General features: G+C 43.3%; 1 protein-coding gene across 1 annotated transcript; it reads left to right on the forward strand.

The window, feature by feature from the left end:
* The first annotated feature begins 8,453 nt into the window (after positions 1 to 8,453).
* On the forward strand, positions 8,454 to 14,128 carry LOC139563816 (cell growth regulator with EF hand domain protein 1-like). The gene is made up of 6 exons (XM_071382743.1): positions 8,454 to 8,588; positions 8,946 to 9,051; positions 9,971 to 10,042; positions 11,931 to 12,001; positions 12,352 to 12,473; positions 12,812 to 14,128. Exons 1-6 carry the CDS (start codon positions 8,552 to 8,554, stop codon positions 13,073 to 13,075), a joined length of 672 nt encoding a protein of 223 aa, XP_071238844.1. The 5' UTR covers positions 8,454 to 8,551; the 3' UTR covers positions 13,076 to 14,128.
* Positions 14,129 to 14,241: the final 113 nt, after the last annotated feature.

The following is a 14,241-nucleotide window of genomic DNA, read 5'->3' on the forward strand; positions in this document are numbered from 1 at the left end:
AGTGGTGACAGAGAGAGATAGGGAAGAAAGAGCGGTGAGAGAGAGATAGGGAAGAAAGAGAGATAGGGGAGAAAGAGCGGTGAGAGAGAGATAGGGGAGAAAGAGCGGTGAGAGATAGAGATAGGGGAGAAAGAGCGGTGAGAGAGAGATAGGGGAGAAAGAGCGGTGACAGAGAGAGATAAGGAAGAAAGAGCGGTGAGAGAGAGATAGGGAAGAAAGAGAGATAGGGGAGAAAGAGCGTTGAGAGAGAGATAGGGGAGAAAGTGCGGTGAGAGATAGAGATAGGGGAGAAAGAGCGGTGAGAGAGAGATAGGGGAGAAAGAGCGGTGACAGAGAGAGATAGGGAAGAAAGAGCGGTGAGAGAGAGATAGGGAAGAAAGAGAGATAGGGGAGAAAGAGCGGTGAGAGAGAGATAGGGGAGAAAGAGCGGTGAGAGATAGAGATAGGGAAGAAAGAGCGGTGAGAGAGAGATAGGGGAGAAAGAGCGGTGACAGAGAGATAGGTGAGAGAGAGATAGGGGAGAAAGAGCGGTGAGAGAGAGAGATTGGGGAGAAAGAGCGGTGACAGAGAGAGATAGGGGAGAAAGAGCGGTGAGAGAGAGATAGGGGAGAAAGAGAGATAGGGGAGAAAGAGCGGTGAGAGAGAGAGGAGAGTTAAGCTTCAGTTATGTGGCGATGTTCTCTCTGTGAATGGAATTCCACTGAATGAGTTGGTTTAGCTCAGCCCATCCAGTGATGTGTGTGAGTGTGAGTGTGAGTGTGAGTGTGAGTGTGTGCGTGTGCGTGCGTGTGTGTGTGTGTGTGTGTCACAAGGTGGGAAAGTGACCGTTTTTGGGGATCTGGATTAGGCAATCAGAGTGAAGTAGAGGCAGACAACAAGGATATTTCATAATTTGTCCCATAGGACGGCGCACAATTGGCCCAGCGTCGTCTGGGTTTGGCCGGGGTAGGCCGTCATTGTAAATAAGAATTTGTTCTTAAAACTGGCTTGCCTCGTTAAATAAAGTTTAAATAAACATAGGATAACTGTTGTTCTCAGCCCCAGAATATGCTTTGTAATCTTTAGTTTTCACACATCAAACCCAAACCAATAAACCATGCTTATTAAAATCTAACCAAAACAAAAGGCACAGGAGGCAGGCGTCCATCTTCTCTTCCCCAATGCTTCTCAAAGTCATAGGTGTCACGCCCTGACCTTAGAGAGCCTTTTTACGTCTCTATTTAGTTTGGTCAGGGTGTGATTTGGGGTGGGCATTCTATGTTTTTGTTTTCTATGATTTTGTATTTCTATGTTTTGGCCGGGTAGGGTTCTCGATCAGGGACAGCTGTCTATCGTTGTCTCTGATTGGGAACCATACTTAGGTAGCCCTTTTCCCTCCGTTCAGTGTGGGAAGTTAACTTCGTTTGTGGCACATAGCCCTTAAGCTTCAAGGTTGTTTTGTATTGTTTATTGTTTTTGTCGGCGTCATTTCTAATAAAAAGGAATATTTACGTTCACCACGCTGGCCTCCATCACAACAACCATACCTCTGGACTGTATCACCACCACTGGGCGGCTGTACCTCAAACAGAAGGAACAGGAGGTTGAATATTATACAGGTGAACAAAATTAACCTGTTCAATCCTGTGAAGAAACCTTCCCACCACACACACATACACACATATACACACACGTACACACATACACACACATACACACACATACACACACACGAGGGAGCAGTAGAAACACCAGTTATCGTCACAGTAACTGATCAGATCAGAGCCCTGTATTACCAATCTGGTTTGAGGAGTTAGTGAGGTAACTTTGGTCAACTCTGAGTTCAACTCGGGACAACCGGTGACACGAAAGTGGCTCACCTTTTAGCCAGGTCAATTTCTATGGCAATGAATCCCTCTCGCAAAGATTGCATCATCATTCCCTTCATTTGAGGAAGATGGCTGATTAAATATTTTACTAATCAGATGTGTTTTTTGGTGTAAAAACATAGTAATGTTAAAATACCTATCACATTACACATTTAGACACTTCACACACAGTACAACTTCTGTATGACTTAATACAATTATTTGATCGATCAATAGGAGTGGGGAAAAAGGTGCATGTGCATTGATAATCACACCAAAGACGGCATTAACCCCTAACAGTCTAAGCCCTGTTCTACTAAGTCCTGTTCTACTAAGCCCTGTTCTACTAAGCCCTGTTCTACTAAGCCCTGTTCTACTAAACCCTGTTCTAATAAGCCCTGTTCTACTAAGCCCTGTTCTACTAAGCCATGTTCTAATAAGCCCTGTTCTAATAAGCCCTGTTCTAATAAGCCCTGTTCTAATAAGCCCTGTTCTACTAAGTCCTGTTCTACTAAGCCCTGTTTTACTAAGCCCTGTTCTACTAAGTTCTGTTCTACTAAGCCCTGTTCTACTAAGTCCTGTTCTACTAAGTTCTGTTCTACTAAGCCCCGTTCTACTAAGCCCTGTTCTACTATGTTCTGTTCTACTAAGCCCTGTTCTACTAAGTTCTGTTCTACTAAGCCTTGTTCTACTAATCCCTGTTCTACTAATCACTGTTCTACTAAGTCCTGTTCTACTAAGCCCTGTTCTACTAAGCCCTGTTCTACTAAGCCCTGTTCTACTAAGCCCTGTTCTACTAAGTTCTGTTCTTCTAAGCCCTGTTCTACTAAGCCCTGTTCTACTAAGCCCTGTTCTACTATTTTCTGTTCTACTAAGCCCTGTTCTACTAAGTCCTGTTCTACTAAGCCCTGTTCTACTATGTTCTGTTCTACTAAGCCCTGTTCTACTAAGTCCTGTTCTACTAAGCCCTGTTCTACAAAGTCCTGTTCTACTAAGCCCTGTTATACTAAGCGCTGTTCTACTAAACCCTGAGTCTAAGGGCCGGGGCTTGGTTTCTACTTAACTAACATATGGAATTGTTTAAAGAAGGTCATACCAAAGATAATTTAGCTATTTGATTTTGAATTGTAAGATCCCTTGAAATAACAAAAAAACATATCATATTTTTTGGGGATGAACATTATAATTTGGCATACAAACTCATTGAATAACAGATTCACTACATGGAACAACAGATAGTCCCCAACCCCAAAAATCTAAGGGAAGTTTGTCCTGAAGTGTCTGTCCTATGTCTGACAGATATAAGAACGATCTGGAAACATTTATTTATTTCATTTTACATATATTTAATGCCTTATTTTTGGCACTCAACAACCTAGAAATATACAGTACTTTCATACATTTTTTCAACTGGTACCAGGGCCCCTTCAGATGAGTCTTGTGAGGCCTGTGAGCGTCCTAGAGTGAAACAGTGAGAGTCTCACCTTTCCACAGAAGGGTCATATTGCTGTGTAGCCCAACAGAAATTGGCAGAATGGCGGTACAGACTTCAGACAAGTCCCAAGATGCTTGTAGGGGACTTGTGTCCGTGAGAGTCTCATCTTTCATAATAGTTTATAGGCCAAACCGTTCTACACACTATTTTGTGAGAAGACCGATTTTCTGTATTTGTCTCATGGTCAACACCGCTAGCTCTGTCACCTTTCACTGCAGATGTGGAAGTGCGACATCTCTCTAGTGTGACATATCTCTAGCTTAAACTGAATCTCTCTGGTGTGACATATCTCTAGCTTAAATTGAATCTCTCTAGTGTGACATATCTCTAGCTTAAACTGAATCTCTCTATGCGACATATCTCTAGCTTAAACTGAATCTCTCTATGTGACATATCTCTAGCTTAAACTGAATCTCTCTATGCGACATATCTCTAGGTTAAACTGAATCTCTCTAGTGTGACATATCTCTAGCTTAAACTGAATCTCTCTATGTGACATATCTCTAGCTTAAACTGAATCTCTCTATGTGACATATCTCTAGGTTAAACTGAATCTCTCTAGTGTGACATATCTCTAGCTTAAACTGAATCTCTCTAGTGTGACATATCTCTAGCTTAAACCGAATCTCTCTAGTGTGACATATCTCTAGTTTAAACTGAATGTCTCTAGTGTGACATATCTCTAGCTTAAACTGAATCTCTCTAGTGTGACATATCTCTAGCTTAAACTGAATCTCTCTATGTGACATATCTCTAGGTTAAACTGAATCTCTCTAGTGTGACATATCTCTAGCTTAAACTGAATCTCTCTATGCGACATATCTCTAGCTTAAACTGAATCTCTCTAGTGTGACATATCTCTAGGTTAAACTGAATCTCTCTAGTGTGACATATCTCTAGCTTAAACTGAATCTCTCTAGTGTGACATATCTCTAGCTTAAACTGAATCTCTCTAGTGTGACATATCTCTAGCTTAAACTGAATCTCTCTAGTGTGACATATCTCTAGCTTAAACTGAATCTCTCTATGCGACATATCTCTAGGTTAAACTGAATCTCTCTAGTGTGACATATCTCTAGCTTAAACTGAATCTCTCTATGCGACATATCTCTAGGTTAAACTGAATCTCTCTAGTGTGACATATCTCTAGGTTCCCAGCCTGTGTACATCTGGCTACATTCACCTCACCTTTCCCTTCCTTCCTGGGTACATCTGGCTACATTCACCTCACCTTTCCCTTCCTTCCTGGGTACATCTGGCTACATTCACCTCACCTTTCCCCTCCCAGCCTGGTCTAATATCCCCTATGACCAGGGCACCATATCCCCTATATACCGCACTACTTCTGACCAGGGCACCATATCACCTATATACCGCACTACTTCTGACCAGGGCACCATATCACCTATATACCGCACTACTTCTGACCAGGGCACCATATCACCTATATACCGCACTACTTCTGACCAAGGTGACATTTAGCCTAAAGCAAGAATCGGAGCGTACCGCAGTACGTGACTGCTGTTTTTCCCATTACAAATATAGGAGGCTTGTTGTAGTACTTTAGTCCTTCCTACGTTGCTCGAGGCTGAGTTTTGTAACGTGACAGAGAATTCCTTGTGCTGCCATGGGGAGATGTTTCTACAACTTGATTGGAGTTCATTTGATTGGACATGATTTGGAAATGCACACACCTGTCTATATACGGTCCCACAGTTGACAGTGCATATCAGAACAAAAACCAAGCCATGAGGACGAAGGAATTGTCCGTAGAGCTCCGAGACAGGATTGTGTCGAGGTACAGATCTGGGGAAGGGTACCAAAAAATATCTGCAGCATTGAAGGTCCCCAAGAACACAGTGGCCTCTATCATTCTTAAATGGAAGATGTTTGGAACCATCAAGACTCTTCCTAGAGCTGGCCACCCAGCCAAACTAATCTGACAGAGCTCTAGAGTTCCTCTGTGGGGATGGGAAAACCTTCTAGAAGGAAAACCATCTCTGCAGAACTCCACCAATCAGGCATTTATGGTAGAGTGGCCAGACAGAAGCCACTCCTCAGTAAAAGACACATGACAGCCCACTTGGAGTTTGCCAAAAGGCACCAAAAGACTTTCAGACCATGAGAAACAAGATTCTCTGGTCTGATGAAGCCAAGATTGAACTCTTTGGCCTGAATGCCTAGTGGCATGTCTAGAGGAAACCTGGCACCATCCCTACGGTGAAGCATGGTGGTGGCAGCATCATGCTGTGGGGATGTTTTTCAGTGGCAGGGACTGGGAGACTAGTCAGGATCGAGGCAAAGATGAACGGAGCAAAGTACAGAGGGATCCTTGATGAAAACCTGCTCCAGAGTACTCAGGACCTCAGACTGGGGCGAAGATTCACCTTCCAACAGGACAACGACCCTAAGCACACAGCCAAGACAACGTAGGAGTGGCTTCGGGACAAGTCTCTGAATGTCCTTGAGTGGCCCAGCCAGAGCCTGGACTTGAACCCAATCGAACATCTCTGGAGAGACCTGAAAATAGCTGTGCAGTGACACTCCCCATCCAACCTGACAGAGCTTGAGATGATCTGCAAAGAATAATGGAAGAAACAGCCCAAATACAGGTGTGCCAAGCTTGTAGCGTCATACCCAAGACGAATCGATGCTGTTTTCGCTGCAAAACGTGCTTCAACAAAGTACTGAGTAAAGGGTCTGAATACTTATGTAAATGTAATATTTAAGTTTTTTGTTTTTAATAAATTAGCAACATTTTCTAAAAACCTGTTTTTGCTTTGTCATTATGGGGTGTTGTGATGTCATTATGGGGTGTTGTGATGTCATTATGGGGTGTTGTGATGTCATTATGGGGTGTTGTGATGTCATTATGGGGTGTTGTGATGTCATTATGGGGTGTTGTGATGTCATTATGGGGTGTTGTGATGTCATTATGGGGTATTGTGATGTCATTATGTTGTATTGTGTGTAGATTTATGAGAATTTTTTTCCTATTATATCTCAGCCCCATGTAGAATAGCACGTAAAGTCAGTGCCCTGGGGCCCCAAATACAGTAGTCCGGCCCTGTGTGTGACCACATTAATGTCGTGTGTTTCACTGTAATGGAAATGAGCCATTGAGGCAACATTTCAACTCGATCTCACGGTTTTAACAATTTGACTTCAGATTCTGACGTTTATCCACATTTCTCCAAACGTCACATTTCAAAGTGTTTTTGACACCCTCGATTGACTCCTGCTCAGCATCATTGCATTTCTCCAAACGTCAAAATTCGAAGATGAGGGTTAAGGTTTTTGGATACGGTTAAAACATTGTGTTTAGGCATTCATTCTGAATGGTTAAGTTAAGGGTTAAGGTTTGGGATAGGATAGGATTAAAATAAAAAATTAAATAAAAACTGAAAACATGACCTTCGGATTCGGAGTCATGGGATTACGCCCATCCACCATCCCCTTCCACACTGCCCAAGCAAAACACAAGCCTACTTGATAGAAATAGCACTTACTGTTGCCCCTAGTAAGTAAGCATTTCACAGTAAGGTCTGCACCTGTTGTATTCGGCGCATGTGACAAATAACATTTCATTAATTTGATTTGATTAGTAGCCAGTTTTGAAGACATTTCCCGACGTCCTCAGGACATGGACAGACGTCCAATTTTCGAAGTCAATCTTGAGCGATCATCCTGGCCATTTTGGGGTCAGGAGGTTGAGTCTCGACAGAGGAACTAACATGATAACTATGTTCTGGAGGACCCATCTTTCACTGTGTGTGTGTGTCACAGTCTCTCTCTTACTCCCAGTCTGGTTCTCCAACACAGGGATCATGCTGAGAACGTCTTCTGCTCCCTGCTGTTACCCAAGACTTCAATCTCTCTCCCTCCATCTCTCTCTTTCTCCCTCACTGGACTCAGGCCCTCTGCTTGTTTTCTCCTTCTCTCAACCACGTCTTCTTCTTTCCTCCCTCCCTCGCTGCCTTCCTCCATCTCTCCTTCGTCTGTTTGTTCTCTCGTCCCTTAGACAATAGTGTGTGTGTCAGACAAGCTTTATTTCCCTGTCAAGTGAGAGACAGAGCAACAGCGCAGGGTGGGCATTTGCCAGTGAGACTAGATTACCATCTAGTGGTCAAAACAAACCGTCACAGTGGAACGCGCTACAGTAATGAGGTCAGACATTCACATACACACACACATGCACACATATATACACATAAACACACACACACACACACACATACACATTCACATAAACACACACACACACACACACTGATATGAATTTATTGCCCTTTGGACCAATCATTGTTTCAACTCGTTGACAGAGCAGCTATACCCTACTACAGCCTCCTACACCAAGCTTTCCTAGAGAGACAAGTAAACATGTCCCAAAAGGAAATCAGTACATGTTGTCTAGTCAAAAGTGACATTATAAATAAAGGTGAATGTTATCGTGTCAGTTCTAAATGGAGTGTAGCTATTGGACCAATGTAGCCTGCCTGTGAGACTGTATGAGTGACCTACTAATAGACCACTGCCATGCACCCCTTTGGTGGCGATCCGCGCTCATAATCCATGCAGAAAAGTAACCTACAGTTTGTACACGAGAGAGAAAGAGAGGCATGGAGGGAAGAACACTGAAGAACAGTATGAACGCAGCTGCACACACACACACACACACACACACACTATCTAATCCCGCCTGATTTGTGCCTAGTCAGCTGCAGCTACGTGGCGTTTCGGGTATAGGACGTAGAGAGAGGGAGAGAGGGGGGAGACAGAGAGAGAGAGAGAGCTCCCGCGATACCGCACTGACCAGCGCAGACACGTCCTCGCCTCGGGTTCCACGTGGATGCTGTCCTTTGACCAAAACAGATACCAGTTCGAATACTTTCAAAATACATCCTTCTTTCATTGTATTACTTTTATAATTCCTCCTCTACATTAGGATATTTATTACCTAAAGTCAACAAAGCTAGATAGATGTAATCAGGGGCTCCATATAGCTTCCAACTCTCCTGTCATGTCAGATCAGTGATTACTTTAAAGAAAAGGAGGAAGGAAGGATGTATTTTTAAGTATTTGTCCGCGGCCCAGGCCTCTCGCCGCTGCGCAGTGCAGTGTAGATATTACCGGAGGGCGAGAGGGTTGGGCTGAATGGTAGAATCTCCCGCTATGAAATCAGAATCTGAATTTACAACAGGACGTTAGGATGCGTTCGTTTTTCTACTCATCAAACAGGCCAACAGGTAGGATATGACAACATTGCGATGTACGATTGCAACAATTTAACCCAATGCATCATAGCTGATAGATTACATTTTGAGGGAGAGATTGATACTTTTGTAGCACCAGATGGGTAAAATGTTGCAGCATTAGCATCACTATAGCTGTGTGGGAATAATTGAAATGTTTTAAATCATTGCTATACGTTATGATTATTATTTCTCATAACCTACGGTTATTACACGTTCCAGAATAACAATTCAAAATGTTTTAGTAAGTAAATGATCGGCCTAAATGTTATATACAATACGCCTACAATGTTTAATGTCGGACCTGTGGAACCTGAAGAATATTAGCGACATTGCTTGTTGCGTTTGCAGGTGCGTCGTTAGAGTCTGGCGCTGACATGCTGGTGACAGGTGTGCTATCCCTGCTCCTGCTCGCGCACCAGTGTGTGTCCGCGCCACAGGTGCCCGAGGACCAAAGGTAGGCCCTGACACACACACACACACACACACACACACACACACACACACACACACACACACACACACACACACACACACACACACACACACACACACACACACACACACACACGCACAATGAAAGTATAGAGCAGAGATCATTTGGTGTCAAGGTTTTAAAATGACCAGCTCAAAATCCAAACGGGTCAAAACTGGATTTTCCAGCAGGATGACTTTTCCAGTTCAGTTTAATTTCTGGGTTATGTTTTGTCGTGCTTTTGTTGTTTCTATTTCTTGGTGAGCCTGTCAGACAACACGACTACACTGTATGTACTGTACCAGCCTCTGAGGTGTGAACCTTCAGGTGTGACTGCGTGGTTGGTTGCTAGAATAATAGTGGGCACTGAGCAGACAGTCAATGCCAGCTAGCCTAGTACATCACTGGTTCATTTATTTTTCAGGATATTTATCGAGACCAGTGATCAGAGCTAGGAATGTAGGCTATACTGTTGGACTGTCTTTCAGGTCATGTAGGAATAGCAGAAACAGGAAGTATGATGTTAAGGAAACACTTAGGTGAGGATTACATCACATCATTTCCCTGGCTGGTAACAACAACAGAGAGAGATATGTGTCAGAGTTCAGAGGGAGCCTGTTTATGTAGCACTTCAGGTATAGGTCAAAGGGCAACTTTCCCTGCACTTAATACTAGCCATAAAACCAACACAAATTATTTCTGTTATCACCCTTCTCTCTCTCTCTCTCGCTCTCTCTCTCTGTGTCTCTCTCTCGATCTCTCTCTGTCTCTCTCTCTCCTCTCTCTCTCTCTCTCTCTCTTTCTCTCTCTCTCTCTCTCTCTCTCTCTCTCTATCTGTGTCTCTCTCTCTCTCTGTCTCTCCCTCTTTATATCTGTGTGTGTGTGTGTGTTTGTCCCGCAGAGTACAGTCAGCAGGAGCCCTTCCCCCTTTCACACTGGCCAATCCCTTCGGTTCTGGAGAGGAGGACCGCAGGTTAGTGGCATCTTTTACTTTTAAACCCTTTATTCCAGCTAGGGGCCAACTCTATTAAATACAGGGTTGAAGCAGGGAAAGAGAGCTAGTTGGTGTGCAGGGTTTTGCTCCAGCCCTAATTTAACAATTTTTTAAATGTCTTTATTTAAGCAGGGACATCCTGTTGAGACCAAGGCCTCTTTCCTAGGGAGCCCTGCATGTACACAATCATACAAATGTAAAATATTGACAAATATAACGCAGTTATCAAATTACAAAATACAATCAGAAAAAACAAGCCCATTCTTCAGGTAAAAGGTCATTAATCAGCCATCTAAATTGCCCTAGTGGTACCAAAACATAACATTTTTGAGAGTTTTGGAGATTATTCCACAAGTAAGGTGCAAAGAGAGAGACGGGGTCTGTCCCTGAGACCGTCCCTGAGACCGGGTCCGTCCCTGAGACCGGGTCCGTCCCTGAGACCGGGTCTGGTAGCTCATTCGTCTGTAGGTTAACAATGAAATAAGCTACGGCGAAAGCTTGTTCAAGAGGGCTTTATAAAGAAAAATTGTGCAATGCCTAGATGTACGAGACTTTAAAGAGGGCCAGCCTACCTTCTGATACAGAAAGCAGTGATGTGTACTGGACCTGTTGCCTGTAATAATGTGCAGCGCGCTATGATAAACTGTGTCCAATGGCTTCAATACAGTGGCAGCTGCATTCACAGACGATATCACCATTGTCTATAACCGGTATGAATTTCGACTGAATGATTTGTTTTCTATCTGCTTTTTAACTAAATATATGATCTATTCCTAAACAGGAAGCACGTTTTAATTCTTAACTAACTCATCAATATGCTTTTTGAAAGATAGCTTTTTGTTATAAGTGGTGACATGATCAGTGTGGGCACCATCCAATGTACATACGGTGCATTCGGAAAGTATTCAGACCCCTTTACTTTTCCCACATTTTTTTGCCAAATGTATAAAAACTAAAAACTGAAATATCAAGTTTACATAAGTATTCAGACCCTTTACTCAGTACTTTGTTGAAGCACCTTTTGCAGCGAATACAGCAGTGATTCTTCTTGGGTATGATGCTACAAGCTTAGCACACTTGTATTTGGGGAGTTTCTCCCATTCTTCTCTGCAGATCCTCTCAAGCTCTGTCAGGTTGGATGGGAAGCGTTGCTGCACAGCTATTTTCTGGTCTCTCCAGAGATGTTAGATCGAGTTCAAGTCAGGGCTTTGGCTGGGACACTCAAGGACGTTCAAAGACTTGTCCCGAATCATTCCTTTGTTGTCTTGGCTGTGTGCTTAGACTCATTGTCCTGTTGGAAGGTTAACCTTCGCCCCAGTCTGAGGTCCTGAGTACTCTGGAGCAGGTTTTCATCAAGGATCTCTCTGTACTTTGCGCCGTTCATCTTTCCCAGGTCTCCCAGTCTCTGCTGCTGAAAATCATTCCCACAGCATGATTCTGCCACCACCATGCTTCACCAAAGGTTTGGTGCCAGGTTTCCTCCAGACTTGACGCTTGGCATTCAGGCCAAAGAGTTCAATCTTGGTTTCATCAGACCAGAGAATCATGTTTCTCATGGTCTGAGAGTCCGTTTGGCAAACTCAAAGCGTGCTGTTATGTGCCTTTTATTGAGGAGAGGCTTCTGATTTTGATTGGATTATGCGACTCATTTATGCTGGATGAGAACCTCTGTGTTCCGCGGGAGTTGGAATGTATTCCATTCTCACTGAAACAATCCCTTCACAGAGAGTTTGTTTGTAAAACCTTGATACAAATCTAGACTAGATTACATTGGTACTTTCTGTACCGTGAAGTAACGTGCTACCCAGTCAGGTGGGCCTGCGGTTGAACCTTCTAACCCTTGACCTCTAACCTCTGTGTATGTCAGGCTGCTGCAGAGCTACATCAAGGCCAACCTAAAGGAGGGACATGGAGGGCCGGATAACACCTGGGAACAAGGTAAACACACACACACACACACACACACACACACACACACACACACACACACACACACACACACACACACACACACACACACACACACACACACACACACACACACACACACACACACACACACACACACACACACACACACACACACACACACACACACACACACACACACACACACACACACACACACACACACACACACACACACACACACACACACACACACACACACACACACACACACACACACACACACACACACACACACACACACACACACACACACAAAAAAAAAAAAAAAAAATCAGTGACATTATTAATGGATCATCTTCCTATTTCCTGCTGGTCAGAGGTGTTCTTCCTGTTCAGTCTCCATGACTACGACCGCAGCGGTCACATGGACGGCCTGGAGATGATGAAGCTGCTCTCTGAATACAACTCCCACAATGCACCTGGAGAACAGTCAGCTGAGGTGTGTGTGTGTGTATATATATATATATATATAGAACATGAATAGAAAATCTCTTCAGTGTTGTAGTTAGGACATATATTGTACTGACTGACATAATTCTGTCCTCATAAAGTCAGTTGATGATCAGCTAGCTAGCATGACATAGTGTTAGAGGGGTTTGTATATCAGGATGCACATACATCATGTAGCCTGTACTGTTGTCTAAATATAAAGATAGGGTTACTGTAGGACTTACTGTTGCTCAGCGTAACTGAATATACACTCTGAATCTGACTGTACAGTGTTGCACTTAGTTAATCTGCACCCTAGGCCAATGCTTTTGTGTGTGTGTTTTCCAGGTGGTGGCCATGGTAGACTTTCTCCTGCAGACTCAGGATCTAAACCAGGACGGTCTAATAGCTCCCCCTGAGCTTCTCTCTCCTCCCAAACTACAACAGCCAGACTCTAACTCCCAGGGTGCACCTGAACAGGAAGGGGGTGTAAATGTCAAAGAGGGAGTCAATGTTGAGGAACCAAAACAAGAGACAGAGCAGGAAGAGGAAAAGGAAGCAGAGGAACAGCTCAAGGAGGAAGAGTCAAGGCCAGGAGATCAGGGACAGTAAATTAAGACATGAACATTCTATACAGGAAGAGGCGAAAGGACCAAATATCCCATAGGCCCCTGCTGCTGATCATGAGCAACAAAGGCCTGCTCCTGTACTACATCAGGGGCAACCTGAGATGTAAACACAATTATAATACGCAAACAGCACAACACCTCCATCCAGAGAGTTGGGTCAGCCAATAGCAGGGGCCTGTTGACTGACATGCAGAGTTACCAAATCACAGCCTCTTACACACCTTTGAGGGTCTTGTTTCAGTTTCAAGCTGATAGATTGTCCACTTTTTTTGTAAAAAAGTCAAGGTATGTTGTTTTCAAGCTGCTTTTTCATTTCAACATATTGCTCTTCTGAACAAGAAACAATATCTCAGGTTTGAATGTGTTGTGCCAAAAGATATGCCTTACACTGCTAAATAGCAGTTTGTCCATTCGGTTTTCATATACTTTTTGCAGTAAATAGTTACCCTGTTGAAGCAATCCAAATTAAGCCATAAATTAGAAATGGACAATTTGAAAAGTTCAGGAATACGTCAAGTACAACGTCTTCCAACGATACTTGGGAGTCGAAGTATTCCCCTTCCCAGAATAAACTGCAGTTCATCCCCCCATGGATGCAAAAGGAATGGACTGAGTTAGGAAATAAGTGGAAAATTCAAGCTCATGGATTTGGGCTCCTCATTACTGCATTTGTTGACTAGATTCATCATTAGGGACATTTTGTTTTTACTGGTAACTCAGGTCAAAAACCTTGGTCCCTTATGCAACCGGCAAACTAAAACTTGATTTGTACAAATACTTTTTTTGGTTCCCTGCACAGCCCCAATTCAGAGTTGCACATGTTCCTTTGAAATCCATGAAGGGAATTTACAAATATACACTTTGGGGAGAAGGGGCATCTAAAAATTGGGCTAGGATGTTTAATTACATGAAATCAAAAGCATTAAAGACAATTTGGGGATTAATTTAAGAACCTAATGAGTATTTGGTTTGCTTTACATTTTCCTGAATTGAGGGTTTGTATTTTTAAGACTAAAATAAATAAACCTAATACGAATGCTAACTTTATTACTGTAGGTAGTGATCACATGGTTTCTATTGGTCTACCAACGGCCTGGTTGTACCTGGTTTGTTAGAAGTTAGTGGACATTACCTGTTTTGTTGCTGCGT

Source organism: Salvelinus alpinus, chromosome 34 (genome assembly GCF_045679555.1).
Source record: "Salvelinus alpinus chromosome 34, SLU_Salpinus.1, whole genome shotgun sequence".
Classification (NCBI taxonomy): domain Eukaryota; kingdom Metazoa; phylum Chordata; class Actinopteri; order Salmoniformes; family Salmonidae; genus Salvelinus; species Salvelinus alpinus.

What these genes read in the sequence shown, in the direction of transcription:
- LOC139563816 (XM_071382743.1), top strand. Translation starts at nt 8,552, where the DNA reads ATGCGTTCGTTTTTCTACTCATCAAACAGGCCAACAG. An exon ending in CAGGTGCCCGAGGACCAAAG is followed by an intron (nt 9,052 to 9,970) that starts GTAGGCCCTGAC and finishes TTTGTCCCGCAG; the next exon opens with AGTACAGTCAGCAGGAGCCC. An exon ending in GGATAACACCTGGGAACAAG is followed by an intron (nt 12,002 to 12,351) that starts GTAAACACACAC and finishes CCTGCTGGTCAG; the next exon opens with AGGTGTTCTTCCTGTTCAGT.